Source organism: Haliotis rubra, unplaced genomic scaffold (genome assembly GCF_003918875.1).
Source record: "Haliotis rubra isolate DU_JTF1 unplaced genomic scaffold, ASM391887v1 Scf87, whole genome shotgun sequence".
In the NCBI taxonomy this organism is placed as follows: domain Eukaryota; kingdom Metazoa; phylum Mollusca; class Gastropoda; order Lepetellida; family Haliotidae; genus Haliotis; species Haliotis rubra.
In genome coordinates this window covers 438,422-466,345 of record NW_025767601.1, presented here as the reverse complement: position 1 = coordinate 466,345, position 27,924 = coordinate 438,422, and the positions used below count along the sequence as shown (strand labels likewise).

The window sequence follows — 27,924 nt, the reverse complement described above, 5'->3', positions numbered from 1 at the left end:
TCCAGTTCACACTACTCACACCTGATGACGCCCGATAACAAGTTGTATCAACACTGATCACATGAGGTCATAAAGTGGGAGAAAAACATCTTCTAGGGTCGAGATAGACGGCTACACACTGCTACACACAAGTGAAAAGCACTTACAAAATCACATTTTGACACAACGTGACGATTTCTGTCAAGTCTCTCAGCGGCGTGGGTAAGGATGCTTCTGTGAGCATTTGCAGAAATATTAGAGTGAATTATTGATCCTTATTGAACCCACCCTTGCAAAACAAGCTATTTTCGCCTGTGTTTGGCGGCGTGTCTGTGACGAAACCCTTCAACCGTGTTAGTGAAATATCCATTAATCTACATACGATTGCTAAATATGCAGGAATAACAACGTTAACCAAAATATTAGGGCTCTCCAGAATATTGGCATGGGGGGTTGGACGTCAGCATTTACCAGAGACGTAGCTGGGACTTGAGACATGCGTAGATGAACCAGATTGTGTATCATAAATACAAGGGTGTGTGTGTGTGTGTGTGGTACTTCACATGTACCACTTGCTTGATAACGACATAAGAATCTATGTCGAAACGTCGCCTATATAGAATATAGAAGTTGTATCCCCATAAAAATAGTCCTCATTCTTCATCTACCTAACCTAAAAAACAAATAAACTTTGTTTTTTTGTACTCTTAAAACAATTACATATGAAAGATTTGTGGTGAGTCTTATGCGGAACACCAAATTCGGTGTATTCCCATACTGCCTACAGGTTAAAACAACATGATACGGTCCAGTGATCAGGAAGTGAATACAACGATCTGACCTGTTCTACCCCTGCTAAAATGAACTTGACTAGTTAGCTGGTTAATTCTATGTCGTCTTCCCATTCTGCCTACAGAAGTTTAAAAACATGACAAGTGTTGGTTGGTAGGACATCTTTATTCATTCTGAGAATTCTCAGACTTTACATGGAGACATGGATTTATCATGAAAAACTGACAGGTTTTACAGTCTTTCAGTGGTTTTACAGTCTTTTACTTGTCTCACAATTACACACAACTGACAATCACTTGATGAGATGTCCAGCAGCATCAAGGTACTGAAGAGGCGTTTTTCTGCCGCTCTGGAGGTGCTTCTTCAGTCTCAGAAGTCTCGCATCGTACTCTGTGTAACCACGCTTGCGTGACTTGGGGAGGGCACCACAGTCGAGCTGAGCACGTTTAGCTTTGTCTACGGCTTCGATTTTCTTGATGTTGCAGATGAAGAGGTAGATGTTTGGGTGGGCTTTGGCAATACGGTTTTTCAGCTTCAGGTGCCACCCCTCAAGGTGGTTGTTAGTCCGCGGGCCAATATTTCCATACTGCGTCCAGATCCGAACCGGAAAACGTGCCTCATAGTCCACCCATGTACTCGTGACCTAGTCGTTGAAGTTCCTGACCTTCTCTGTCTCCGGGCCTTCGTCCATGGCAGCGATCCAAATGTCCTGCACCATGTCCCGTGGAAGTAGTGGAAGGGCAGCTGCAGTTTGGGATGTAGGCAGTTTGGAACTGTAGGCAGTATGGGACCTAACCCCAAATTCATTCTTTAAAAACTTGTGGTTAATTAATACCGAGCGATTTAAAGTTGTCAAAAAGTCGCCTGTTTCACTCGCGCCCGCCAACGAAACCACAGACAGGTTACGTAACTCTGTCGCCAGAGCACTGCAGTGACGTCATGTGAGGAAGGATTTTCAGTTAGCTGTATATAAGGTGTGTAGCACGCTCGTCATTTTAATGATTTCTCGACATCAACGAAGACATGCCGAATCGTTGCGTTGTCGTCAATTGCTCCTAGGGGTCGGGCGATGGTGTCACCATGCACAGATTTCCACAGGACCCAGCAGTTCGTGCTAAATGGGTTATGTTTGTGAGTGCGAAGCGAGCGTTGTGGAAGCCTGAAACGATATCTTACTTGTGTTCAGATCGCTTCACGGAAGTTAAAGAATCAAAACTACTTACTAGTTGTAGTAAAATATGTATATGATTGATGACCATAAAGATTTTCCATGACACAACTTGTAACATAACGATTTCTTCCTCGGAAGCGAGGTTGTGGTCGAAGTAACAATAATATTGTAAGTAGTATTATATTGACACCCACCTCGCTTCCACGAGAGAAATTGTTATGTTATAAGCTATGTCATGCAAAATCCTACTGGCCATCAATCAAATACATATTTTACTACCAGTAGAAAGAAGTTTTAATTTTGTAACTCGGTGAAAACAAACCTAAATAGCAATTATCCTCAGACTGGCGGATGTTCGCGACAGGGCGCCGCCATTTTTGAAAATCGTAAAGTCACGGGCTAAAGCTGTTAGAATTAATGAGATTATGGTTTGTTTTCATCAAGTTCATCTACTCGTAGTTAAATATGTATTTGAATCATGACCAAAAGGATTTTGCATGACACAACTTGTAACATAACGATTTCCTCCACGGAAGCGAGGTGGGGTCGAAGTGACAATACTACCCGATAAATTTCTTGCTACATTCACGTGGTTAAGTCCACTCACCAGTATGTAGATACTAGTCAATGTACGTCTTTATATTTGGTCTTATAATCCTAATTAGTTTATTATCATACTTGTATGCATTTTGAAACTTAATAAAAAGCAGGCGATCTGCTGATACTTATAGTGAATTTATAACAGGACTGTAATATCTAGACATTTTATAGTTTGCCAATGTGAATCATAATTCGCACACACGCCCTAGTGTATGTTGTCTGTCGCATTACACTTCACGGTGAAAACAATGATTCTGTTGAATGCTACGCCGCGACAAATGAATAAAAACAAAATGCAAATATTACAATTAAAACAGATTGAAGTTATAGGAACAATGTCAGGCTATTACCTTGTTCGAGGAATGTATCCATCAATATCCACAAAAATGAGTGATATGCCATTCATCTGCAGCTGTTCCAAGAGATGTGTCTTTTAACAGTCTAATATACGAAAAAGTGATATATCGTTTCAGGTACATGTATTTCACATTGGTGTATAGTCTCATTGGTCACCCAAGATAGCACACCTGGCAACTAATTGCATAATGTCCACCATTCTTTAAAAAAAAGGTAATTTAGTTAGCCAATAATGAGCAATCAATCAATGTATTGGCGATTAATCCTTTGAAAGAAGGACGTTGTTTTTACACAGACACGACAGAGTGTATTCAGTATAGATTAGTAAATCTACATACATAAACACTACCTTTTGACAAATCCGCTGTGCAAGATAAAAATAATTAATCAATCAGCATGTTATCGGTTAATCCTTTGATCGATGTTTATAATGTAATTACTCCAGACACAAGAAATGCCAAATGGGAACCTTTGTCGAGTAATCTAAGTGGAGTTATTATACCTGTCATTAACTGACCATCAAGTGAATGATGACAAATAACATGTATAGGTTTATACCACCTAACACGGGTTACAACAAGGGAGTATTAATTGCTGTATTGCATGTGAAAACTTATGGGACGACACTGTTTTGAGAATATGAACAGAACTTCATTGTTGCATAAGAAATACATATAAGCATTTGCAGTGTGCTAAAACTGTATGTACCTATTTACCTAAGTAAATTTTCAGATTCTTTTAGCAATGGCAAAGTAGGGTTATTTAGTTTACGGATTCAAATAAATCAAATGTCAATTTTTAATATCATACGTATTAGACATCATATTTTTACATGACATGATTAAATATCGAGGTAAAAAACACAGAAATGGGTCAATTTGAATCAGTCATTATACCATCCAGGCATTAGAAAACTTGAAAAAAGCCCACACTACTTTGATACTTTATTACAATCAGACAAGAACTACTAGGGATATTTTCAAATAACTGCATCTGATGGGCATCCACCCTTCTTAATGTCGCTGTTTAGGTTGAAGAAATTAAGTAACTGTGATTAGCGAGGCTGACCACCCTTTTCACTATCTCTAGCGTCTGGCTCGAACAAATAAGGCCTAACGACACCAAGTGATTTTGACAGAATCATCTATGAAGACAAGTTGTAACTCGGAAACTCGGCAAAGCAGGAGACAACATTAAATGACAGTAGATTGTGAGAACATATAGCTTTCATTTTTCACAACAGTTGTCACGATTTCAGGTTTCTACAAACCTGCATCGGCCCCCATAGCCATACCTGACATGACGTCACAGAGACTCGCCGCTCCGATTGGTTGACATTTCGTTCGCGGGTGAGAATTGTACACTGTTGTCAAAAAGGTCGATGTATATTAATTAAAGATCGAAATGAGTAGTTTTAATGACGGGGTTTCATTTATAACGATGCCAATTAGTGATTTATGTATTTGCACCCCCTAGAGTATATGTGATCTTTAATAGAAACAATGTTTGACAATAAATGACACTGCCACCAAACAAGAGAGCGAACTCTGTTAGAACCGAACACCAAATTATTCATATTAATCTCCCTTGGGGGTGAGAGTTTGGGTGGGGACTTCGGATTCAGTGTCTTTATGTGTAATTTGGGTTCAGATTTAGAAGGAACAGCAAGTAACGTTTTTCGGTAAAGCCATTCGAACATTTATCGTTATTGTCATTCCTTGTAAGACATGACTGTACGGGGACTTGGCCGCTAAATTGCTCAGAATTGCAAGGAAAGTTATACTTTGTAAAGCCATTATATCTGAGCATTATACCTGATTGGGGCATTTTATAACGAAGTTGTTGATTTCATTCTGAGTTTTTATGACTACAATGGCACAGTCAATACAGAACTGACGTGTTTAGCCATTCTAATAACGCACATTCCACAGATATGTGTCCAACTACATTAATTCTGAAACCTTTAGACAGAAAATTTCGTTTTTCCCCGACAACAAATTGCGTGTTGGGACAAGTTGATTGAAAAGTATTTTTTTTCCAAATTCAATTTGTGTATTCTCCTTTTGCGTGAGAGGGGCAGTGACCGCGTTGTGGATATTGCACGTCCTTGACATCCAAGTGAGAGTCCTGTTTGTTACTGGACTGAACTGAACTTTTACTTCAACTCAGGCCGCAGACAGCGGCATATGAGGTTACATATGTGTTAAATTAAATATATCCATATAGTTATATACAATATAATGAATACAGATGAATAAATAATACATGATATATATATGCAAATGGATTGCATAAAGATACAAGTGAATATATAATTCATATACATGTAGAAATATTTAGATGGAGTACTGCGTGGACGAATTTGCGTGGTTCTTGTGGACCTCTTTTGGGTCATTCTGGAGCCTCTTTACATGCTCCGTGCATGTGGTCCACGTATTGCATAAAGATACAAGTGAATATGTAATTCATATACATGTAGAAATATTTAGATAGAAAGCCGAAAAGCTATGAAATCAGAGGGGTACACAAAGTCCGCAGTCTAGACTACCAGTTGTCCGACATCCATCCTTGTGGAAGCCGCGGTGGCTGAGCGGTCTAGGCGTCTGACTTCGTGTGCTGGCGATTAGGTACCCTCCTCTGAGGGTGTGGGTTCGAATCCCGGATGGGACTCAACCACCCAAAAAGTACTAGAATCTGTACTTTACTGAGAAGGTGTAATCGCAAATATAACATATGTTACATTTCACCACTTTCTAAAATGGCATTGTGTATTTTCATAGCTTTCGGCCGCGGGAGCCGTGCCAATTAACGCTTATCAGAGGGGTACACAAAGTCCGCAGTCTAGACAACCAGCTGTCCGACTTCCATTTCTGTGGAAGCCGCGGTGGCTGAGCGGTCTTGGCGTCTGACTTCGTGTGCTGGCGATTAGGTGCCTGACTCTGAGGGTGTGGAATCGAATCCCGGAAGGGACTCAACCCCCCCAAAAGTACTAGAATCTGTACTTTACTGAGAAGGTGTAATCGCAAATATAACATATGATAAATAATACTGATAAACATTCTGTAATAAGGAAGTAGACATTGCCAACAGCTGGTACCTGAAGTTAATTAGTTGTGGGAATTATGAACCAGGTGAATATACGCTGATAGATCTATGAACTAGGTGAATATACGCTGATAGATCTATGAACTAGGTGAGGATAGGCTGTTGTAACTGTGAACTAGGTAAGTATAGGCTGCTGGAGCTGTGAACGAGGTTAATGTGGACTGCTGGAGCTGTGAACTAGGTGAATGTGGACTGCTGGAGCTGCGAACGAGGTGAATGTGGACTGCTGGATCTGCCAACGAGGTGAATGTGGACTGCTGCATATGCGAACGAGGTGAATGTGGACTGTTGGATCTGCCAACGAGGTGAATGTGGACTGCTGGATCTGTGAACTAGGTGAATGTGGACAACTGGATCTGTGAATGAGGTGAATGTGGACTGCTGGATCTGTGAATGAGGTGAATGTGAACGGCTGGATCTGTGAATGAGGTGAATGTGGACTGCTGGATCTGTGAACAAGGTGAATGTGGACTGCTGGATCTGTGAATGAGGTGAATGTGGACAACTGGAGCTGTGAACTAGGTGAATGTGGACTGCTGGATCTGCCAACGAGGTGAATGTGGACTGCTGGATCTGCGAACGAGGTGAAGTATGAACTGCTGGATCTGTGAACATGGTGAATGTGGACTCCTGGAGCTGTGAACAAGGTGAATGTGGACGGCTGGATCTGTGAACAAGGTGAATGTGGACGGCTGGATCTGTGAATGAGGTGAATGTGGACTGTAGGATCTGTTAACTAGGTGAATGTGGACTGCTGGATCTGTGAATGAGGTGAATGTGGACGGCTGGATCTGTGAATGAGGTGAATGTGGACAACTGGATCTGTGAACTAGGTGAATGTGGACTGCTGGATCTGCCAACGAGGTGAATGTGGACGTCTGGATCTGTTAACTAGGTGAATGTGGACGGCTGGATCTGCCAACGAGGTGAATGTGGACGTCTGGAGCTGTTAACTAGGTGAATGTGGACTATTGGATCTGTGAACTAGGTGAATGTGGACAACTGGAGCTGTGAACTAGGTGAATGTGGACGGCTGGATCTGCCAACGAGGTGAATGTGGACTGCTGGATCTGTTAACTAGGTGAATGTGGACAACTGGATCTGTGAACTAGGTGAATGTGGACTGCTGGATCTGTTAACTAGGTGAATGTGGACTGCTGGAGCTGTTAACTAGGTGAATGTGGACGGCTGGATCTGTGAACAAGGTGAATGTGGACTGCTGGATCTGTGAATGATGTGAATGTGGACTGCTGGAGCTGTTAACTAGGTGAATGTGGACTGCTGGATCTGTGAATGAGGTGAATGTGGACAACTGGAGCTGTGAATGAGGTCAATGTGGACTGCTGGATCTGCGAACTAGGTGAATGTGGACTGCTGGAGCTGTTAACTAGGTGAATGTGGACTGCTGGATCTGTGAATGAGGTGAATGTGGACAACTGGAGCTGTGAACTAGGTGAATGTGGACGGCTTGAGCTGTAAACTAGGAGAATGTTGACTGCTGGATCTGTGAACTAGGTGAATGTGGACGGCTGGAGTTGTTAACTAGGTGAATGTGGACGGCTGGAGTTGTTAACTAGGTGAATGTCGACTACTGGATCTGTGAATGAGGTGAATGTGGACAACTGGAGCAGTGAACTAGGTGAATGTGGACGGCTGGAGCTGTGAACTAGGTGAATGTGGACTGCTGGATCTGCGAACAAGGTGAATGTGGACTGCTGGATCTGTGAAGTAGGTGAATGTGGACTGCTGGAGCTGTTAACTAGGTGAATGTGGACTGCTGGATCTGTGAATGAGGTGAATGTGGACAACTGGAGCAGTGAACTAGGTGAATGTGGACGGCTGGAGCTGTGAACTTGGTGAATGTGGACTGCTGGATCTGTGAATCAGGTGAATGTGGACAACTGGAGCAGTGAACTAGGTGAATGTGGACGGCTGGAGCTGTGAACTAGGTGAATGTGGACTGCTGGATTTGCGAACAAGGTGAATGTGGACGGCTGGATCTGTGAACTAGGTGAATGTGGACTGCTGGATCTGTGAATGAGGTGAATGTGGACTGCTGGAGCTGTGAACTTGGTGAATGTGGACTGCTGGAGCTGTGAACTTGGTGAGTAGAGGCTGCTGGATCTGAGAAGTGGGTGAGTATAAACTGCTGGAGCTGTCAACCGAGTGAGTACAGGTTGCTGGATCTGAGAAGTGGGCGAGTATAAACTGCTGGATCTGTGAAATGGGTGATTATAAACTGCTGGAACTGTGAAGTGGGTGAGCATAGGCTGCTGGAGCTGTGATGTGGATGAGTATAGGCTGTTGCAACTGTGAAATGGGTGAGTATAGGCTGCTGGATCGGTGAAGTGGGTGAGTATAGGCTGCTGGAACTGTGAAGTGGGTGAGCATAGGCTGCTGGAGCTGTGATGTGGATGAGTATAGGCTGCTGGAGCTGTGAAATGGGTGAGTATAGGCTGCTGGATCGGTGAAGTGGGTGAGTATAGACTGCTGGAACTGTGAAGTGGATGAGTATAGGCTGCTGGAGCTGTGAAGTGGATGAGTATAGACTGCTGGATCTGTGAAGTGGATGAGTATAGGCTGCTGGATCGGTGAAGTGGGTGAGTATATGCTGCTGGATCTGTGAAGTGGATGAGTATAGACTGCTGGAACTGTGAAGTGGATGAGTATAGGCTGCTGGAGCTGTGAAGTAGACAAGTATAGACTGCTGGAACTGTGAAGTGGGTGAGTATAGGCTGCTGGAGCTGTGAAGTGGGTGAATATAGACCACTGGAGCTGTGAAGTGGGTGAGTATAAACTGCTGGAGCTGTGAAGTGGATGAGTATAGGCTGCTGGAGCTGTGAAGTGGATGAGTATAGGCTGCTGGAGCTGTGAACTTGGTGAATGTGGACTGCTGGAGCTGTGAACTTGGTGTGTAGAGGCTGCTGGATCTGAGAAGTGGGCGAGTATAAACTGCTGGATCTGTGAAATGGGTGATTATAAACTGCTGGAACTGTGAAGTGGGTGAGCATAGGCTGCTGGAGCTGTGATGTGGATGAGTATAGGCTGCTGCAACTGTGAAATGGGTGAGTATAGGCTGCTGGATCGGTGAAGTGGGTGAGTATAGACTGCTGGAACTGTGAAGTGGATGAGTATAGGCTGCTGGAGCTGTGAAGTGGATGAGTATAGACTGCTGGATCTGTGAAGTGGATGAGTATAGGCTGCTGGATCGGTGAAGTGGGTGAGTATATGCTGCTGGATCTGTGAAGTGGATGAGTATAGACTGCTGGAACTGTGAAGTGGATGAGTATAGGCTGCTGGAGCTGTGAAATAGACAAGTATAGACTGCTGGAACTGTGAAGTGGGTGAGTATAGGCTGCTGGAGCTGTGAAGTGGGTGAATATAGACCACTGGAGCTGTGAAGTGGGTGAGTATAAACTGCTGGAGCTGTGAAGTGGATGAGTATAGGCTGCTGGAGCTGTGAAGTGGATGAGTATAGGCTGCTGGAGCTGTGAAGTGGGAGAATATAGACCGCTGGAGCTGTGAAATGGGTGAGTATAAACTGCTCGAGCTGTGAAGTGGGTGAGTATAGGCTGCTGGATCTGTGAAGTGGATGAGTATAGGCTGCTGGATCTGTGAAGTGGGTGAGTATAGGCTGCTGGATCTGTGAAGTGGATGAGTGTAGGCTGCTGGATCTGTGAAGTGAATGAGTATAGGCTGCTGGAGCTGTGAAGTGGGTGAGTATGGGCTGCTGGAGCTGTGAAGTGGATGAGTATAGGCTGCTGGATCTGTGAAGTGGGTGAGTATAGGCTGCTGGATCTGTGAAGTGGATGAGTGTAGGCTGCTGGATCTGTGAAGTGGGCGAGTATAGGCTGCTGGAGCCGTGAAGTGGGTGAGTATAGGCTGCTGGAGCTGTGAAGTGGATGAGTATAGGCTGCTGGATCTGTGAAGTGGGTGAGTATAGGCTGCTGGATCTGTGAAGTGGATGAGTGTAGGCTGCTGGATCTGTGAAGTGGGCGAGTATAGGCTGCTGGAGCCGTGAAGTGGGTGAGTATAGGCTGCTGGAGCTGTGAAGTGAGGAGTATAGGCTGCTGGAGCTGTGAAGTGGGTGAGTATAGGCTGCTGGAGCTGTGAAGTGGGTGAGTATAGGCTGCTGGAGCTGTGAAGTGGGTGATTATAAACTGCTGGAACTGTGAAGTGGGTGAGCATAGGCTGCTGGAGCTGTGATGTGGATGAGTATAGGCTGCTGCAACTGTGAAATGGGTGAGTATAGGCTGACTGACTGACTGTGTTTGGTTTTACGCCGCTTTTAGCAATATTCCAGCAACATCACTGCGGGGGACACCAGAAATGGGCTTCACACATTGTGCCCATGTGGGGATTCAAACCCGGGTCTTCGGCATGAGTGAAGTGGGTGAGCATAGGCTGCAGGATCTGTGAAATGGGTGAGTATAGGCTGCTGAATCTGTGAAGTGGGTGAGTATAGACTGCTGGAACTGTGGAGTGGATGAGTATAGGCTGCTGGAGCTGTGAAGTGGGTGAGTATAGACTGCTGGAACTGTGAAGTGGATGAGTATAGGCTGCTGGAGCTGTGAAGTGGGTGAGTATAGGCTGCTGGAGCTGTGAAGTGGGTGAGTATAGGCTGCTGGAGCTGTGAAGTGGGTGATTATAAACTGCTGGAACTGTGAAGTGGGTGAGCATAGGCTGCTGGAGCTGTGATGTGGATGAGTATAGGCTGCTGCAACTGTGAAATGGGTGAGTATAGGCTGCTGGATCTGTGAAGTGGGCGAGTATAGGCTGCTGGAGCCGTGAAGTGGGTGAGTATGGGCTGCTGGAGCTGTGAAGTGAGGGAGTATAGGCTGCTGGATTTTTCAACTGGGTGAGTATAGGCTGCTGGAGCTGTGAAATGGGTGAGCATAGGCTGCTGCAGATGTGACGTGGGTGAGTATAGGCTGCTGGAGCTGTGAAGTGGGTGAGTATAGGCTGCTGGAGCTGTGAAATGGGTGAGCATAGGCTGCTGGAGCTGTGAAGTGGGTGAGTGTAGGCTGCTGCAACTGTGAAATGGGTGATTATAAACTGCTGGAACTGTGAAGTGGGTGAGTATAGACTGCTGGAGCTGCGAAGTGGGTGAGTATAGGCTGCTGGAGCTGTGAAGTGGGTGAGTATAGACTGCTGCAACTGTTAAATTGGTGATTATAAACTGCTGGAACTGTGAACAGGGTGACTCACTGACCGACTGAGTTTGGTTTTACGCCCCTTTTAGCAATATTCCAGCAACATCACTGAGGGGGACACCAGAAATGGGTTTCACACATTGTGCCCATGTGGGGATTCGAACCCGGATCTTCGGCGTGAGTGAAGTGGGTGAGCATAGGCTGCTGGATCTGTGAAGTGGGTGAGTATAGGCTGCTGGATCTGTGAAGTGGGTGAGTATAGGCTGCTGGAGCTGTGATGTGGATGAGTATAGACTGCTGGACCTGTGAAGTGGATGAGTATAGACTGCTGGAACTGTGAAGTGGATGAGTATAGGCTGCTGGAGCTGTGAAGTGGGTGAGTATAGCCTGCTGAAGCCGTGAAGTGGGTGAGTATAAGCTGTTGGAGCTGTGAAGTGGATGAGTATAGGCTGCTGGAGCTGTGAAATGGGTGAGCATAGGCTGCTGGAGCTGTGAAGTGGATGAGTATAGGCTGCTGGAGCTGTGAAGTGGGTGAGTATAGGCTGCTGGAGCTGTGAAGTGGGTGAGTATAGACTGCTGGAGCTGTGAAATTGGTGAGCATAGGCTGTTGGAGATGTGAAGTGGGTTAGTATAGGCTGCTGCAACTGTGAAATTGGTGATTATAAACTGCTGGAGCAGTGAAGTAGGTGAGTATAGGCTGCTGGAGCCGTGAAATGGGTGAGTTTAGGCTGCTGGAGCAGTGAAGTTGACGAGTATAGGCTGCTGGATCTCTGAAGTAGGTGAGTATAGGCTGCTGGAGCTGTGAAATGGGTGAGCATAGGCTGCTGGATCTGTGAAGTGGGTGAGTATAGGCTGCTGGATCTGTGAAGTGGGTGAGTACAGGCTGCTGGAGCTGTGAAATGGGTGAGCATAGGCTGCTGGAGCTGTGAAGTGGGTGAGTGTAGGCTGCTGCAACTGTGAAATGGGTGATTATAAACTGCTGGAACTGTGAGGTGGGTGAGCATAGGCTGCTGGAGCTGTGATGTGGATGAGTATAGGCTGCTGCAACTGTGAAATGGGTGAGTATAGACTGCTGGAGCTGTGAAGTGGGTGAGTATAGGCTGCTGGAGCTGTGAAGTGGGTGAGTATAGACTACTGCAACTGTTAAATTGGTGATTATAAACTGCTGGAACTGTGAAGTGGGTGACTGACTGACTGACTGAGTTTGGTTTTACGCCGCTTTTAGCAATATTCCAGCAACATCACTGCGGGGGACACCAGAAATGGGCTTCACACATTGTGCCCATGTGGGGATTCGAACCCGGGTCTTCGGCGTGAGTGAAGTGGGTGAGTCTAGGCTGCTGGATCTGTGAAGTGGGTGAATATAGCCTGCTGGATCTGTGAAGTGGCTGAGTATAGGCTGCTGGAGCTGTGAAGTGGATGAGTATAGACTGCTGGAACTGTGAAGTGGATGAGTATAGGCTGCTGGATCCGTGAAGTGGATGAGCATAGGCTGCTGGATCTGTGAAGTGGATGAGTATAGGCTGCTGGATCTGTGAAGTGGATGAGTATAGGCTGCTGGATCTGTGAAGTGGGTTAATATAGGCTGCTGGATCTGTGAAGCGGGTGAGTATAGGCTGCTAGATCTGTGAAGTGGGTGAGTATAGGCTGCTGGAGCTGTCAAATGGGTGAGCATAGGCTGCTGGAGCTCTGAAGTGGGTGAGTATAGGCTGCTGGATCTGTGAAGTGGGTGAGTATAGGCTGCTTGAGCTGTGACATGGGTGAGCATAGGCTGCTGGAGCTGTAAAGTGGGTGAGTGTAGGCTGCTCCAACTGTGAAATGGTTGATTATAAACTGCTGGAACTGTGAAGTGGGTGAGCATAGGCTGCTGGAGCTGTGATGTGGATGAGTATAGGCTGCTCCAACTGTGAAATGGTTGATTATAAACTGCTGGAACTGTGAAGTGGGTGAGCATAGGCTGCTGGAGCTGTAAAGTGGGTGAGTGTAGGCTGCTCCAACTGTGAAATGGTTGATTATAAACTGCTGGAGCTGTGAAGTGGGTGAGCATAGGCTGCTGGAGCTGTGATGTGGATGAGTATAGGCTGCTCCAACTGTGAAGTGGGTGAGTATGGACTGCTGGAGCTGTGAAGTGGGTGAGCATAGGCTGCTGGAGCTGTGATGTGGATGAGTATAGGCTGCTGGAGCTGTGAAGTGGGTGAGTATAGACTCTTGGAGCTGTGAAGTGGGTGAGTACAGGCTGCTGGAGCTGTGAAGTGGGTGAGTATAGGCTGCTGGAGCTGTGAAGTGGATGAGTATAGGCTGCTGGATCTGTGAAGTGAATGAGTATAGGCTACTGGAGCTGTGAAGTGGGTGAGTATGGACTGCTGGAGCTGTGAAGTGGGTGAGTATAGGCTGCTGGAGCTGTGATGTGGATGAGTATAGGCTGCTGGAGCTGTGAAGTGGGTGAGTATAGACTCTTGGAGCTGTGAAGTGGGTGAGTACAGGCTGCTGGAGCTGTGAAGTGGGTGAGTATAGGCTGCTGGAGCTGTGAAGTGGATGAGTATAGGCTGCTGGATCTGTGAAGTGAATGAGTATAGGCTACTGGAGCTGTGAAGTGGGTGAGTATGGACTGCTGGAGCTGTGAAGTGGGTGAGCATAGGCTGCTGGAGCTGTGATGTGGATGAGTATAGGCTGCTGGAGCTGTGAAGTGGGTGAGTATAGACTCTTGGAGCTGTGAAGTGGGTGAGTACAGGCTGCTGGAGCTGTGAAGTGGGTGAGTATAGGCTGCTGGAGCTGTGAAGTGGATGAGTATAGGCTGCTGGATCTGTGAAGTGAATGAGTATAGGCTACTGGAGCTGTGAAGTGGATGAGTATAGGCTGCTGGATCTGTGAAGTGAATGAGTATAGGCTGCTGGATCGGTGAAGTGGGTGAGTATAGACTGCTGGAGCTGTGAAGTGGGTGAGCATAGGCTGCTGGAGCTGTGATGTGGATGAGTATAGGCTGCTGGAGCTGTGAAGTGGGTGAGTATAGACTCTTGGAGCTGTGAAGTGGGTGAGTACAGGCTGCTGGAGCTGTGAAGTGGGTGAGTATAGGCTGCTGGAGCTGTGAAGTGGATGAGTATAGGCTGCTGGATCTGTGAAGTGAATGAGTATAGGCTACTGGAGCTGTGAAGTGGGTGAGTATGGACTGCTGGAGCTGTGGAGTGGATGAGTATAGGCTGCTGGATCTGTGAAGTGAATGAGTATAGGCTGCTGGAGCTGTGAAGTGGGTGAGTATAGACTGCTGGAACTGTTAAATTGGTGATTATAAACTGCTGGAACTGTGAAGTGGGTGACTGACTGACTGACTGAGTTTGGTTTTACGCCTCTTTTAGCAATATTCCAACAACATCACTGAGGGGGACACCAGAAATGGGCTTCACACATTGTGCCCATGTGGGGATTCGAACCCGGGTCTTCGGCATGAGTGAAGTGGGTGAGCATAGGCTGCTGGATCTGTGAAGTGGGTGAGTATAGACTGTTGGATCTGTCAAGTGGGTCAGTATAGGCTGTTGGAGCTGTGAAGTGGATGAGTATAGGCTGCTGGAACTGTGAAGTGGATGAGTATAGACTGCTGGAACTGTGAAGTGGATGAGTATAGGCTGCTGGAGCTGTGAAGTGGGTGAGTATAGACGGCTGGAACTGTGAAGTGGATGAGTATAGGCTGCTGGAGCTGTGAAGTAGGTGAGCATAGACTGCTGGAACTGTGAAGTGGATCAGTATAGGCTGCTGGAGCTGTGAAGTGGATGAGTATAGACTGCTGGAACTGTGAAGTGGATGAGTATAGGCTGCTGGATTCGTGAAGTGGGTGAGTATAGGCTGCTGGAGCTGTGAAGTGGATGAGTATAGACTGCTGGATCTGTGAAGTGGGTGAGTATAGGCTGCTGGAGCTGTGAATTGGGTGAGCATAGGCTGCTGGAGCTGTGAAGTGGGTGAGTATAGGCTGCTGGATCTGTGAAGTGGGAGAGTATAAACTGCTGGAGCTGTGAAATGGGTGAGCATAGGCTGCAGGAGCTGTGAAGTGGGTGAGTATAGGCTGCTGCAACTGTGAAATGGGTGATTATAAACTGCTGGAACTGTGAAGTGGGTGAGCATAGGCTGCTGGAGCTGTGAAGTGGGTGAGTATAGTCTGCTGGATCTGTGATGTGGGTGAGTATAGGCTGCTGGAGCTGTGAAATTGGTGAGCATAGGCTGCTGGAGCTGTGAAGTGGGTGAGTGTAGGCTGCTGCAACTGTGAAATGGGTGATTATAAACTGCTGGAACTGTGAGGTGGGTGAGCATAGGCTACTGGAGCTGTGATGTGGATGAGTATAGGCTGCTGCAACTGTGAAATGGGTGAGTATAGACTGCTGGAGCTGTGAAGTTGGTGAGTATAGACTGCTGGAGCTGTGAAGTGGGTGAGTATAGGCTGCTGGAGCTGTGAAGTGGGTGAGTATAGACTGCTGCAACTGTTAAATGGGTTATTATAAACTGCTGGAACTGTGAAGTGGGTGACTGACTGACTTACTGAGTTTGGTTTTTCGCCGCTTTTAGCAATATTCCAGCAACATCACTGCGGGGGACACCAGAAATGGGCTTCACACATTGTGCCCATGTGGGGATTCGAACCCGGGTCTTCGGCGTGAGTTAAGTGGGTGAGCATAGGCTGCTGGATCTGTGAAGTGGGTGAGTATAGGCTGCTGGAGCTGTGAAGTGGATGAGTATAGACTGCTGGAACTCTGAAGTGGATGAGTATAGGCTGCTGGAGCTGTGAAGTGGATGAGCATAGACTGCTCAAACTGTGAAGTGGATGAGTATAGGCTGCTGGATCTGTGAAGTGGATGAGTATAGACTGCTGGAACTGTGAAGTGGATGAGTATAGGCTGCTGGATCCGTGAAGTGGGTGAGTATAAGCTGCTGGATCTGTGAAGTGGATGAGTATAGACTGCTGGAACTGTGAAGTGGGTGAGTATAGGCTGCTGGATCCGTGAAGTGGGTGAGTATAGACTGCTGCAACTTTGAAGTGGGTGAGTATAAACTGCTGGAGCTGTGAAGTGGGTGAGTATAAGCTGCTGGATCTGTGAAATGGGTGAGTATAAACTGCTGGAGCTGTGAAGTGGGTGAGTATACGCTGCTGGACCTGTGAAGTGGGTGAGTATAGGTTGCCGGAGCTGTGAAGTGGGTGAGTATAAACTGCTGGAGCTGTGAAGTGGGTGAATATAAGCTGCTGGACCTGTGAAGTGGGTGAGTATAGGTTGCCGGAGCTGTGAGGTGGGTGAGTATAAGCTGCTGGATCTGTGAAATGGGTGAGTATAAACTGCTGGAGCTGCAAAATGGGAGAGTATAAACTGCCGGAGCTGTGAGGCGTGAGTATAAACTACTGGAGCTGAGAAGTGGGTAAGTATAAACTGTTGGAGCTGTGAAGTGGGTGAGTATAAACTGTTGGAGCTGTGAAGTGGATGAGTATAAACTGCTTGAGCTGTGAACCGGGTGAGTATAGACTGCTGCAACTGTGAAATGGGTGAGTATAAATTGCTGGAGCTGTGAAGTGGATGAGTATAGGCTGCTGGATCTGTGAAGTGGGTGAATATAGATCGCTGGAGCTGTGAAATGGGTGAGTATAAACTGCTGGAGCAGTGAAGTGGATGAGTATAGGCTGCTGGAGCTGTGAAGTGGATGAGTATAGGCTGCTGGAGCTGTGAAGTGGATGAGTATAGGCTGCTGGATCTGTGAAGTGGATGAGTATAGGCTGCTGGATCTGTGAAGTGGATGAATATAGGCTGCTGGATCTGTGAAGTGGATGAGTATAGGCTGCTGGAGCTGTGAAGTGGATGAGTATAGGCTGCTGGATCTGTGAAGTGGGTGAGTATAGGTTGCTTGATCTGTGAAGTGGATGAGTATAGGCTGTTGGAGCTGTGAAGTGGGTGAGTATAGGCTGCTGGAGCTGTGGAGTGGTTCAGTATAGGCTGCTGGATCTGAGAGTGGATGAGTATAGGCTGCTGGATCTGTGAAGTGGGTGAGTATAGGCTGTTGGAGCTGGGAAGTGGATGAGTATAGGCTGCTGGAGCTGTGAAATGGGTGAGCATAGGCTGCTGGAGCTGTGAGAGTGGATGAGTATAGGCTGCTGGAGCTGTGAAGTGGGCGAGTATAGGCTGCTGGAGCTGTGAAGTGGGTGAGTATAGGCTGCTGGAGCTGTGAAGTGGGTGAGTATAGGCTGCTGGAGCTGTGAAGTAGGTGAGTATAGGCTGCTGGAGCTGTGAAGTGGGTGATGAGTATAGGCTGCTGGAGCTGTGAAGTGGATGAGTATAGGCTGCTGGAGCTGTGGAACTGGGATGAGTATAGGCTGCTGGAGCTGTGAAATGGGATGAGTATAGGCTGCTGGAGCTGTGAAGTGGATGAGTATAGGCTGCTGGAGCTGTGAAGTGGGATGAGTATAGGCTGCTGGAGCTGTGAAGTGGGTGAGTATAGGCTGCTGGAGCTGTGAAGTGAGTGAGTATAGGCTGCTGGAGCTGTGAAAGGGGATGAGTATATAGGCTGCTGGAGCTGTGAAGTGGGTGAGTATAGGCTGCTGGAGCTGTGATGTGGATGAGTATAGACTGCTGGAGCTGTGAAGTGGGTTAGCATAGGCTGCTGGAGCTGTGATGTGGATGAGTATAGACTGCTGGAGCTGTGAAGTGGATGAGTATAGGCTGCTGGTGCTGTGAAATGGGTGAGTATAGGCTGCTGGAGCTGTGAAGTGGGTGAGTATAGGCTGCTGGAGCTGTGAAGTGGGTGAGTATAGGCTGCTGGATCTGTGAAATGGCTAGCATAGGCTGCTGGAGCCGTGAAGTGGGTGAGTATAGGCTGTTGGAGCTGGGAACTGGATGAGTATAGGCTACTGGAGCTGTGAAATGGGTGAGCATAGGCTGCTGGAGCTGTGAAGTGGATGAGTATAAGCTGCTGGATCTGTGAAGTGGGTGAGTATAGGCTGCTGGATCTGAGAGTGGATGAGTATAGGCTGCTGGATCTGTGAAGTGGGTGAGTATAGGCTGTTGGAGCTGGGAAGTGGATGAGTATAGGCTGCTGGAGCTGTGAAATGGGTGAGCATAGGCTGCTGGAGCTGTGAAGTGGGTGAGTATAGGCTGCTGGAGCTGTGAAGTGGGTGAGTATAGGCTGTTGGAGCTGGGAAGTGGATGAGTATAGGCTACTGGAGCTGTGAAATGGGTGAGCATAGGCTGCTGGAGCTTTGAAGTGGCTGAGTATAGGCTGCTGGAGCTGTGAAGTGGGTGAGTATAGGCTGCTGGAGCTGTGAAGTGGGTGAGTATAGGCTGCTGGATCTGAGAGTGGATGAGTATAGGCTGCTGGATCTGTGAAGTGGGTGAGTATAGGCTGTTGGAGCTGGGAAGTGGATGAGTATAGGCTGCTGGAGCTGTGAAATGGGTGAGCATAGGCTCCTGGAGATGTGAAGTGGATGAGTATAGACTGCTGGAACTGTGAAGTGGGCGAGTATAGGCTGCTGGAGCTGTGAAGTGGGTGAGTATAGGCTGCTGGAGCTATGAAGTGGGTGAGTATAGGCTGCTGGAGCCGTGAAATGGGTGAGTATAGGCTGCTGGATCTGTGAAGTGGGCGAGTATAGGCTGCTGGAGCTGTGAAGTGGGTGAGTATAGGCTGCTGGATGTTTGAAATGGGTGAGTATAGGCTGCTGGAGCTGTGAAATGGGTGAGGATAGGCTGCTGGAGCTGTGAAGTGGGTGAGTATAGGCTGCTGGATCTGTGAAGTGGGTGAGTATAGACTGCTGGAGCTGTGAAGTGGGTGAGTATAGGCTGCTGGAGCTGTGAAGTGGGTGAGTATAGACTGCTGCAACTGTTAAATGGGTGATTATAAACTGCTGGAACTGTGAAGTGGGTGACTGACTGACTGACTGAGTTTGGTTTTACGCCGCTTTTAGCAATATTCCAGCAACATCACTGCGGGGGACACCAGAAATGGGCTTCACACATTGAGCCCATGTGGGGATTCGAACCCGGGTCTTCGGCGTGAGTGAAGTGGGTGATCATAGGCTGCTGGAGATGTGAAGTGGGTTAGCATAGGCTACTGGAGCTGTGAAGTGGATGAGTATAGGCTGCTGGAGCTGTGAAGTGGGTGAGTATAGACTGCTGGAGCTGTGAAGTGGATGAGTATAGGCTGCTGGAGCTGTGACGTTGGTGAGTATAGGCTGCTGGATTTGTGAAGTGGGAGAGTATAGGCTGCTGGAGCTGTGAAGTGGGTGAGTATAGGCTGCTGGAGCTGTGAAGTGGACAAGTATAGACTGCTGGAAGTGTGAAGTGAATGAGTATAGACTGCTGGAAGTTTGAAGTGGATGAGTATAGACTGCTGGAGCTGTGAAGTGGATGAGTATAGACCGCTAGAACTGTGAAGTGGATGAGTATAGGCTGCTGGAGCTGTGAAGTGGGTGAGTATAGACTGCTGGAGCTGTGAAGTGGGCGAGTATAGGCTGCAGGAGCTGTGAAGTGGGTGAGTATAGACTGCTGGAGCTGTGAAGTGGACGAGTACGGGCTGCTGGAGCTGTGAACCGGGTGAGTATAGGGATTATGACGTTACTAGTCACATTGTTATACCACTCAGTCCTCAATGGACACGGTCAGGGATGAGGTGAGGTGAGGTGAAATTGGGTTTAACGTCATGCTTGAGAATATTTCGCTCATATGACGACGTGCATGCGTGTGTATGCGTATGTGCGGCTGCTTGTACTAGCCCAGACTTAAGCTGGTTTTATAGTGCTAGCCCACTGAGATACCATGCCGCAGTGAAGCATGAATACCCCACTCAGACACATTATACTGACTCCGAGCCGACCAGTCCTTGTTGTACCCATTAATGCTGAGCGCCAGGCAGGGACCAACAAGTACCATATTTTAATGTCTTTTGGTATGACGCGGTCGGGGATTGAACCCGCGACCTTCCGCTCTCTGGGTGGACGCTCTAACCACTACACCACGGAGGCGGTCCGTCAGGGATGATGACATTACTAGTCACATTGTTGTAATCACTTAGTCCTCATTGGACACGGTCACTGATGATGACGTTACTAGTCACATTGTTATACCACTCAGTCCTCATTGGACACGGTGACGGATGATGACGTTACTAGTCATATTGTTATACCACTCAGTCCTCATTGGACACTGTCAGGGATGATGACGTTACTAGTCACATTGTTGTAACACTTAGTCCTCATTGGACACGGTCACTGATGATGACGTTACTAGTCACATTGTTGTAATCACTTAGTCCTCATGTTTTACATGGGTAAATGTCTGTCATCTGTTGTCTGGGTCTGTACAAGACAATTATATCCTATATTACATAAGGAAGGGTATAAGTGAAAACATTACTCTATTATGGGTGTGACAGTATATCATTATATCACTAGGATATGTAGGGAATTATACTTGTCCTTAGTGTTATGAAAGATCCTAACCATGATGCTTCTTGTGTCAGCTCAACGTGATTGTATTCCTTACAAATTTAAACAACTGACTGACTGAGTTTTAGTTTTACGCCGCTTTTAGCAATATTCCAGCAACATCACGGTGGGGGACACCAGAAATGGGCTTCACGCATTGTACCCATGTGCGGATTCGAACCAGGGTCTTTGGCGTGACGAGCCAACGCTTTAACCATTAGGCTACCCCACCGCCCCACAATTTAAACAAAGAAACATTGAACATATGAATTTATTAAAAATCATGTATAAATTACATTTTGTAGTTTCTTCGACTTGGTACTCTATGTACAAAAAATACAAATGCAAACAGAATAATTTGTCCTTCAAATGGTCACTTTAAGTAGAAGCAGTAAATATTTCAAAAAATCCATGAAATCATTGTGTTGTTCTTTTCAGTTCATCCATGAGAATCAAGGTCCATATTTCCATGTTCAGAATTCTCTCAAATATTGTGTTTAGGTTATGAAACCCACCTTGACCTTGTGGCAATGGCATGAAATAACAACTGGAGATGCTTAACCAAAGTTCCTGACATTACCGATAACAACATTTGTTTGTCATAAACAACTAGAATGTGTTTTTACTCATTACAAAACATGTGTCTGTCCTCTTCTTATTTCTGATAAATTTGACCAAGTCGTTACAATAAATGTGTTTACAAATACAAAAAAACAGTGATGGCAAAAAACTCCATTACAGATTCTTAATGCCAACATAATGGACACAGAACACATGAAAAAAAAGTCTGTTGACTGTATTTGAGAATGGACACCATATTCAAAATATGGAAAATAATATAAACATTCCTAAGGTAATATCTAGTACTTATTTTATGACTCATATGACTACATATCAGAAAAACCATTTAGAACTCCTTTTTCTACTTCATTGGTTTTGCGCATAAATATTCACTAGCTTGTCAGTTAAAAGAAGCGAAAATTGTTTCCATGAAAAAGAAGGAAATAAAACGAAGAAACATTTCAGTATGTTAAAAGACACCAAGTAAGTTGGCTGTCAATGCATATAACAAGAGAAGAAATGGGCTTTTACAGATAATGTTACATGTAACATGGAATGAAAGTTGGAAGCTTAATTTGCCAAGAAAAATGGATTAAGACAAACACAGAAACACAGGCACTGTGTGCTCAAAGAAGTTTCAGGTTTCCGTTTCTGTTCACAGTTACCATCACACACATAAAGGTTCAGCCTAATGAAGCATGTGAACAAAACGTGTGAACTTTTGTGAGGTGAGGTGGGGTAACATTGGGTTTTACGTCGTGCTTTTGAATATTTCGCTCATATGACGACGTGCATGCATGTGTATGTGCGGCTGCTTGTGCTAGCCCAGACTTAAGCGGTTGAACTTTTTGTGAAATTTCTGAGTACATGTATAACAACATGACTGTTACATGAAACATTGCATCCTAAGAAACAAATACATTCAAACATTTAGCTTCTGGAAGTTTCAAGGAAATGATATTTTAAAGCCACAATTTCATTTTGAAACAATGTAATAAAATGGCAAAAAACTGTAAAAGTCAAATGAAGATCAAAATGTACATTATATCAAAAAACAAACACTGTTGACACACTCTCCACATTTCCAGACATAAATGGTATCACAAAATGACAGCTGAGCTGAATATAAGGAAAACCAAAATGTAGCCTCTTGAAGCAACTGTGGTGCCATCATGGGTGGGAAAGAGCCTGTCATGATGGATTTTCCTAAGTACAGTGGTGTCAGAGAAGAAAGACAACAGATCACAGCGACAAAATAAGCAACGACATAGCTGACCCAACTTCACTCCCATGACCAAAAACGTAGAATGTGGTGGAAAAGCATTAATGTCTATTTTAAACTATTATCTCTTAAAGCCTTACTCCATTTGTTCGCTGCTTGACATAGTATTTAATATCTTAGCTTTACATGGCAATAAAGCAATACTTCCAAAAGTATTTGGCATAAATGTGTTTGAGCTGCTAGCCTCACTGACAAAAGGTAAATGTGTGATCAGTTTTTAGAAACGTTTTTTGTTGCTTGTTTATTTGTTGCTTGTTGCTTGTTAATTTGTTTGTTGTATAAGGCAATATTCCAGCTATATTGCAGTGGTCTGGAAATAATCAAATCTGGACCAGACAGTCCAGTGATCAACAGTATGAGCATTGATCTACCCAAATAAGATACCATGACGTGTCAACCAAGTCAGTGAGCCTGACCATCCCCATACCCATGTCTTAACAGGACATATAATGAAAGGTAAATTACTGTAATGATGTTATAATAGTTTTTTTGTATATTATGTTAGATTTTGACTTTAAGCTTCAGAAAGCCATCTTCATTTTTTCACTAATAAGTATCAACATATTTTTCATCTTCAAAACGACGAGAATTGCGAGGTTTTGAGTTGTCACAAGACAATAAAAACAATACGATCACTGTTACCTATACCTTTGATTACATCCTTTAGTCCTTCAAACGTAAGGACAATAATGACAGCCAGGTGAAGAAATGACATAAGCATTCAAAAACATTCATGTAAATCCATTCCAAATTAACCTATTTGTGTAGATAAAAATCACAACAAAAAATAGCAAAACCAAATAAGAATAACACTCATCTGAAAACAGTTCCTTCTCCTGACAATAAAACAGAGAGCTTCATACAGAGTTTCCAATATCTGATTGGACAGAGACAATACATAAGTCTAATGCCAACAGCCATGTCCAATGATATCTTTTTCAAGCTTTTCTGACATTTCCAACAGAGGTTTTACAACCCTACTCTGTTTTAATGACAAGAGTGGAGACAATGTATTAGTGCAGGGTTACATGAGGGCACTTCATTGTAGAGGGACCAGCGTGGCTCAATCGGAACACTTGTCCTTGTGCCTCCAGCATAAACAGTTCAAGTCACATGCTTCTACCTTATGTATGTCTTTTTGTGGTATGAACAACACTTCTATTTCATACAAAATTATTCATTTGTATCTACGAGTCTTGGCTTCATGGTGGTGGTTGAGGGGTGGGAGTGGGTGTCTAAATTTTAACAAAATGCATTTCATTTTAAAACCTTTGACCATCAGTTCAACCTTCTTGCTCTAAAACAGTGAATAGTTTGGGTTCTGTCTAACTACTATCTGAAATTAACAAACTGAAAAGGCCCTTATCCTAAGTAAACAATTACAAAGTTAGACATTTCAATTATCATACATCACAGATTCCATCAAAAATTAACAACAAGTGTAATAAATATTCCACAATTTGTCTAAATGTCCAACTTTAAGCATGAGATCAATAAAATCAACCATTTCCCCACAGCACACAATCTAGAACTAACCTGAATACAATCCTTTACATAACTCATGGAATAACAGATAGAACACACAGGAAGCTGCACCAATCATGAATACAACAGAGATAAATATGTAATATATACCCTCCCAATACACACAGGTGCCAAGCACTAGCAACATGAACAATATATTTGAACAGAGTGAAAATTCATTTAGCACATATTTGCACTGACCCTGCGGGTAACTCAAACACTGGATTTAATCATTGCAGTCGTGCAGGGAATCAAATTTGACATTACTTCTTTGAGTGGCATTTAGAAGCTGGGATGATGAACAGGAACAATTAATTATGGATGGACAACTTCTTTATTGCAATTAACGGATGCGACGTTTCAGTGTGGATGCTAATACAGTTATCAAGCAAGTGATGATAACTTGCTTGGTAACAGCGTTAGAATCTACACTGAAATGTCATCATCACTTGATTGATAATGGTGTTAGCATCTACACCAAACTGATGTATCCATTGCAATAAAGAAGTTGTCTATCCATAAAAAATCGTTTGTTCAAATTTGACATGGGCAAAAAATGAACCACTAGGCAGCTTCACCGCCTGTTTCCCCATCTGTTCTGTCTGATGTGTCATACCTGTATTCAGCACTTTGTAATCAAAACTTTGTTCAAAACTTTTCTCTTAATACCCTAATTTGGCACAAAAATATATTAAGATGAAAAATAATACCACATAAATGTCATCAAGGAACACAATGAGAAGACAAACTGTATGTATGACTTCAGACTATACAGTAATTCGTTGACCACAAATTTTCGGCATTGAGTTTCCTGATAGACAGTCATGGTTATATCAATGACTGTGTGTGCTCCATTGTTCAATGGCTACAATGTTGTTACATATTTACCAACACTATCACATATACACAAGATATTATCACATGATGGATATATCACAGCATGTGTCCTGTCGTAAACTCCTTGTGTCCATGAGATGTATAATCAGTGTAGGATCACATCAAAACAATACAGCAGAATTGTAACAATTAACAAAAATATGACTTGAATTACCCTGACCTGTGTTTGGTTGCAGTGAGAAATCTCTATTGCATTAACAGATAATAAAACCAATCTGTCTCTAAACACCATGAAGGAGCTGACCTGACAGGCACAAATCAGTTCAAGCAAATGTTCAACAACTCAGTCATTAAGGCTTTTTTACCCTCTAGTGTAAACTCAAATTCAGTTTACACCACGCAAGTGTTTATGTCTTTCAGTGTATCAGTTAAACCCTGTTTATTCAAGAGACATTTATTCACAATTTCTATTATCTTGCATTCATCAATATAACACAAAACTAAATTGTGCAAACATGTAAATTTATGACCAGTGTGATCTTGTATATTACCAGCAAACCAGGTGAAAGAGGTGGATTAACTTACTAATGTAATAGGTTTCATGTTCTGCTCTGACAAAACTGTCTCATGCCTGCCCTGTATTTATCACAGCTGACATATACAGCAGAAACTTGTGATGCATGAGGCATAAGGACCTATTTCAGTGACTCCAGCAAGACTAGGTACCAACCTAGGCATCATAGGATGTTCATACAACTGACAACAGCACACATATCACAGAACAAAGATGTCTCTCCTGATGACGCAGTCACATGATGTTTAAGTTGACGTCGGCAAAACGACATCACTAATGAGTTTAGAATAACACCACGTTGAACTGATTTCACTTACAATGTGATGTGTCAGCGAGTTGTGGGAGGACAGTCTGGAGGGAAGTAAGCCTGTTATGGACCTCTGAGGAACCCCTCCACTGTAAGCTACCTTGATCTGTATTCACATATATCAGGGCCTAATAGGAGCAAAGCCCAGATTGTGGCAGGTTGTAGACTTTCAGTACTTGAAACCCACAAAACTGAGGTATTTCGCATACAAACCAAGCAGCATTGTCACCCTCAGACTTACACTCAGATCCACCAACTGGTCTCCTGATCCAGATTCCTCTTTACTACTCTCTGTTCATGCCTCCATCTCTTAACAAGCACATAATTCATCTCGCTTATGACAGCATTTTGATTGGACGTCTATATATATATACTATTCACACTTTTGCTAAGGATCAAATCATGGATTCAACAGAAAACTATGATGTGGGGTCAAATTGGATTTAAATATCTAAGCTTATTGTAAGCATGGATCCTAGATTTCAGTGTGTCATTGCATCTTGTGGATCCCATACCTGCTATTGACAGGTGTTGTTTACTTGTCAATGACTCTTTCCATGATTTGCAAAATGGTTGATTGGTGCCACGAAAACCATTTTTATGGTTACTCATGTATCAAATGCATAAGGTTAGATTAAAGTGACTGTTTGCCTAAAGAGGGGTTACCATATTATTATTTATCCAGTTTTAAATGGATACAATTTTAAATTATGAATCTACGTTTAAGTAAAGTTGTGAATTTTTGTGATCCTTAGCAAAGTGTGAGTAGTATAGTATCATGCCATTTGAATCTGATTCAGGATGACTGACTGACTGAGTTTGGTTTTACGCCGCTTTTAGCAATATTTCAGCAACATCACGGCGGGGGACACCAGAAATGGGCTTCACACATAGTACCCATGTGGGGATTCGAACCCGGGTCTTCGGCGTGAGGAGCCAACGCTTTAACCACTAGGCTACCCCACCGCCCCTGATTCAGGATGAAGCTGCATCAGCAAAGGGGTTCAGTGTATTTAGAATGGACATGTATTACACTGGATAAGGATGTACCCTCTCCATTGTAGCACTACAAAAATACCAGATTCAACAAACAGGTGAACTCTCAACATGCCGTACATTGCTTACATAACATGCTCTCCATTGCCAGTTCTAATTACACTCTGTTTAGAATGCATTGAGCAGGACATAAACAAGAATGTCACAGAACAAAAATAACTATAAAACTCTCCTGACAATGAAGACATACTGGAACCAGATCTGTTAACTGTAGCCTCACCATCTGTCTCACGGTCTGTGTTACCATCTCTCACCATCTGCCTCACGGTCTGTCTCACCATCTGTCTCACTGTCTGCCTCACCATCTGTCTCACTGTCTGCCTCACCATCTGTGTTACCATCTCTCTCATCATCTGTCTCACTGTCTGCCTCACCATCTGTCTCACTGTCTGCCTCACCATCTGCCTCACGGTCTGCCTCACCATCTGTCTCACTGTCTGCCTCACCATCTGTGTTACCATCTCTCTCATCATGTCTCACTGTCTGCCTCACCATCTGTCTCACTGTCTGCCTCACCATCTGCCTCACTGTCTGCCTCACCATCTGTGTTACCATCTCTCTCATCATCTGTCTCACTGTCTGCCTCACCATCTGTCTCACTGTCTGCCTCACCATCTGCCTCACGGTCTGTCTCACTGTCTGCCTCACCATCTGTCTCACTGTCTGCCTCACCATCTGTGTTACCATCTCTCTCATCATCTGTCTCACTGTCTGCCTCACCATCTGTTTTACCGTCAGGCCTTGTTTCGCCATTGGTCTTGGTAACAAAGTTTCACAAATTACATCATAAGGTATTGTGATGTAATTTGTAAAGTATGTGGGGCTGAATTCTAAAGGTAGGTCAACATGAGAGTTATCACAAATTTCACCTGGGGTACAGAATCACATTTTGGGGGGAAAATATGGAACAAACAAATATGAGGATAAATAACATATAAAATAGAACCAATGGAAATATCTTGATCATCTGGCCAGCAACCTGCTGCACATCAATACCTAACAGCTGTGTTTGGAGACGAGTTGACATTCAGTTTTGCACACAAGTATTTGGAATGACAAAAACCAGGACTGCATTAACAAATTGCTTTTTATCTCTCAGCATTGACCAAAAACTAAGCTGCATATATACCAGACAAATTAGACAGTTACGTGTATGATATAACATTTACAGTTCAGTAGCAATC

The 27,924-nt window shown here is 44.6% G+C and overlaps 1 protein-coding gene across 1 annotated transcript; it reads right to left on the bottom strand.

Annotated features, from left to right (window-relative positions):
* Nucleotides 1-1,063: 1,063 nt before the first annotated feature.
* LOC124263182 lies at nt 1,064-27,493 on the bottom strand. The gene is made up of 3 exons (XM_046697755.1): nt 26,995-27,493; nt 1,436-1,515; nt 1,064-1,303 (listed from the first exon to the last, which is right to left on the bottom strand). The coding sequence occupies exons 1-3, from the start codon at nt 27,491-27,493 to the stop codon at nt 1,064-1,066; spliced, it is 819 nt and encodes a 272-aa protein (XP_046553711.1).
* Nucleotides 27,494-27,924: the final 431 nt, after the last annotated feature.

Excerpts from the sequence above, each read along its gene's own strand:
- LOC124263182 (XM_046697755.1), bottom strand. The coding sequence starts at position 27,493 with ATGGCGAAACAAGGCCTGACGGTAAAACAGATGGTGAGGCAGACAGTG. Across the intron at positions 1,516-26,994 it reads GACAGACCGTGAGGCAGATG|CTGCCCTTCCACTACTTCCA; the intron begins GTGAGAGATGGT and ends CCCAAACTGCAG. Across the intron at positions 1,304-1,435 it reads AAGGCCCGGAGACAGAGAAG|CTGAAAAACCGTATTGCCAA; the intron begins GTCAGGAACTTC and ends TGGCACCTGAAG.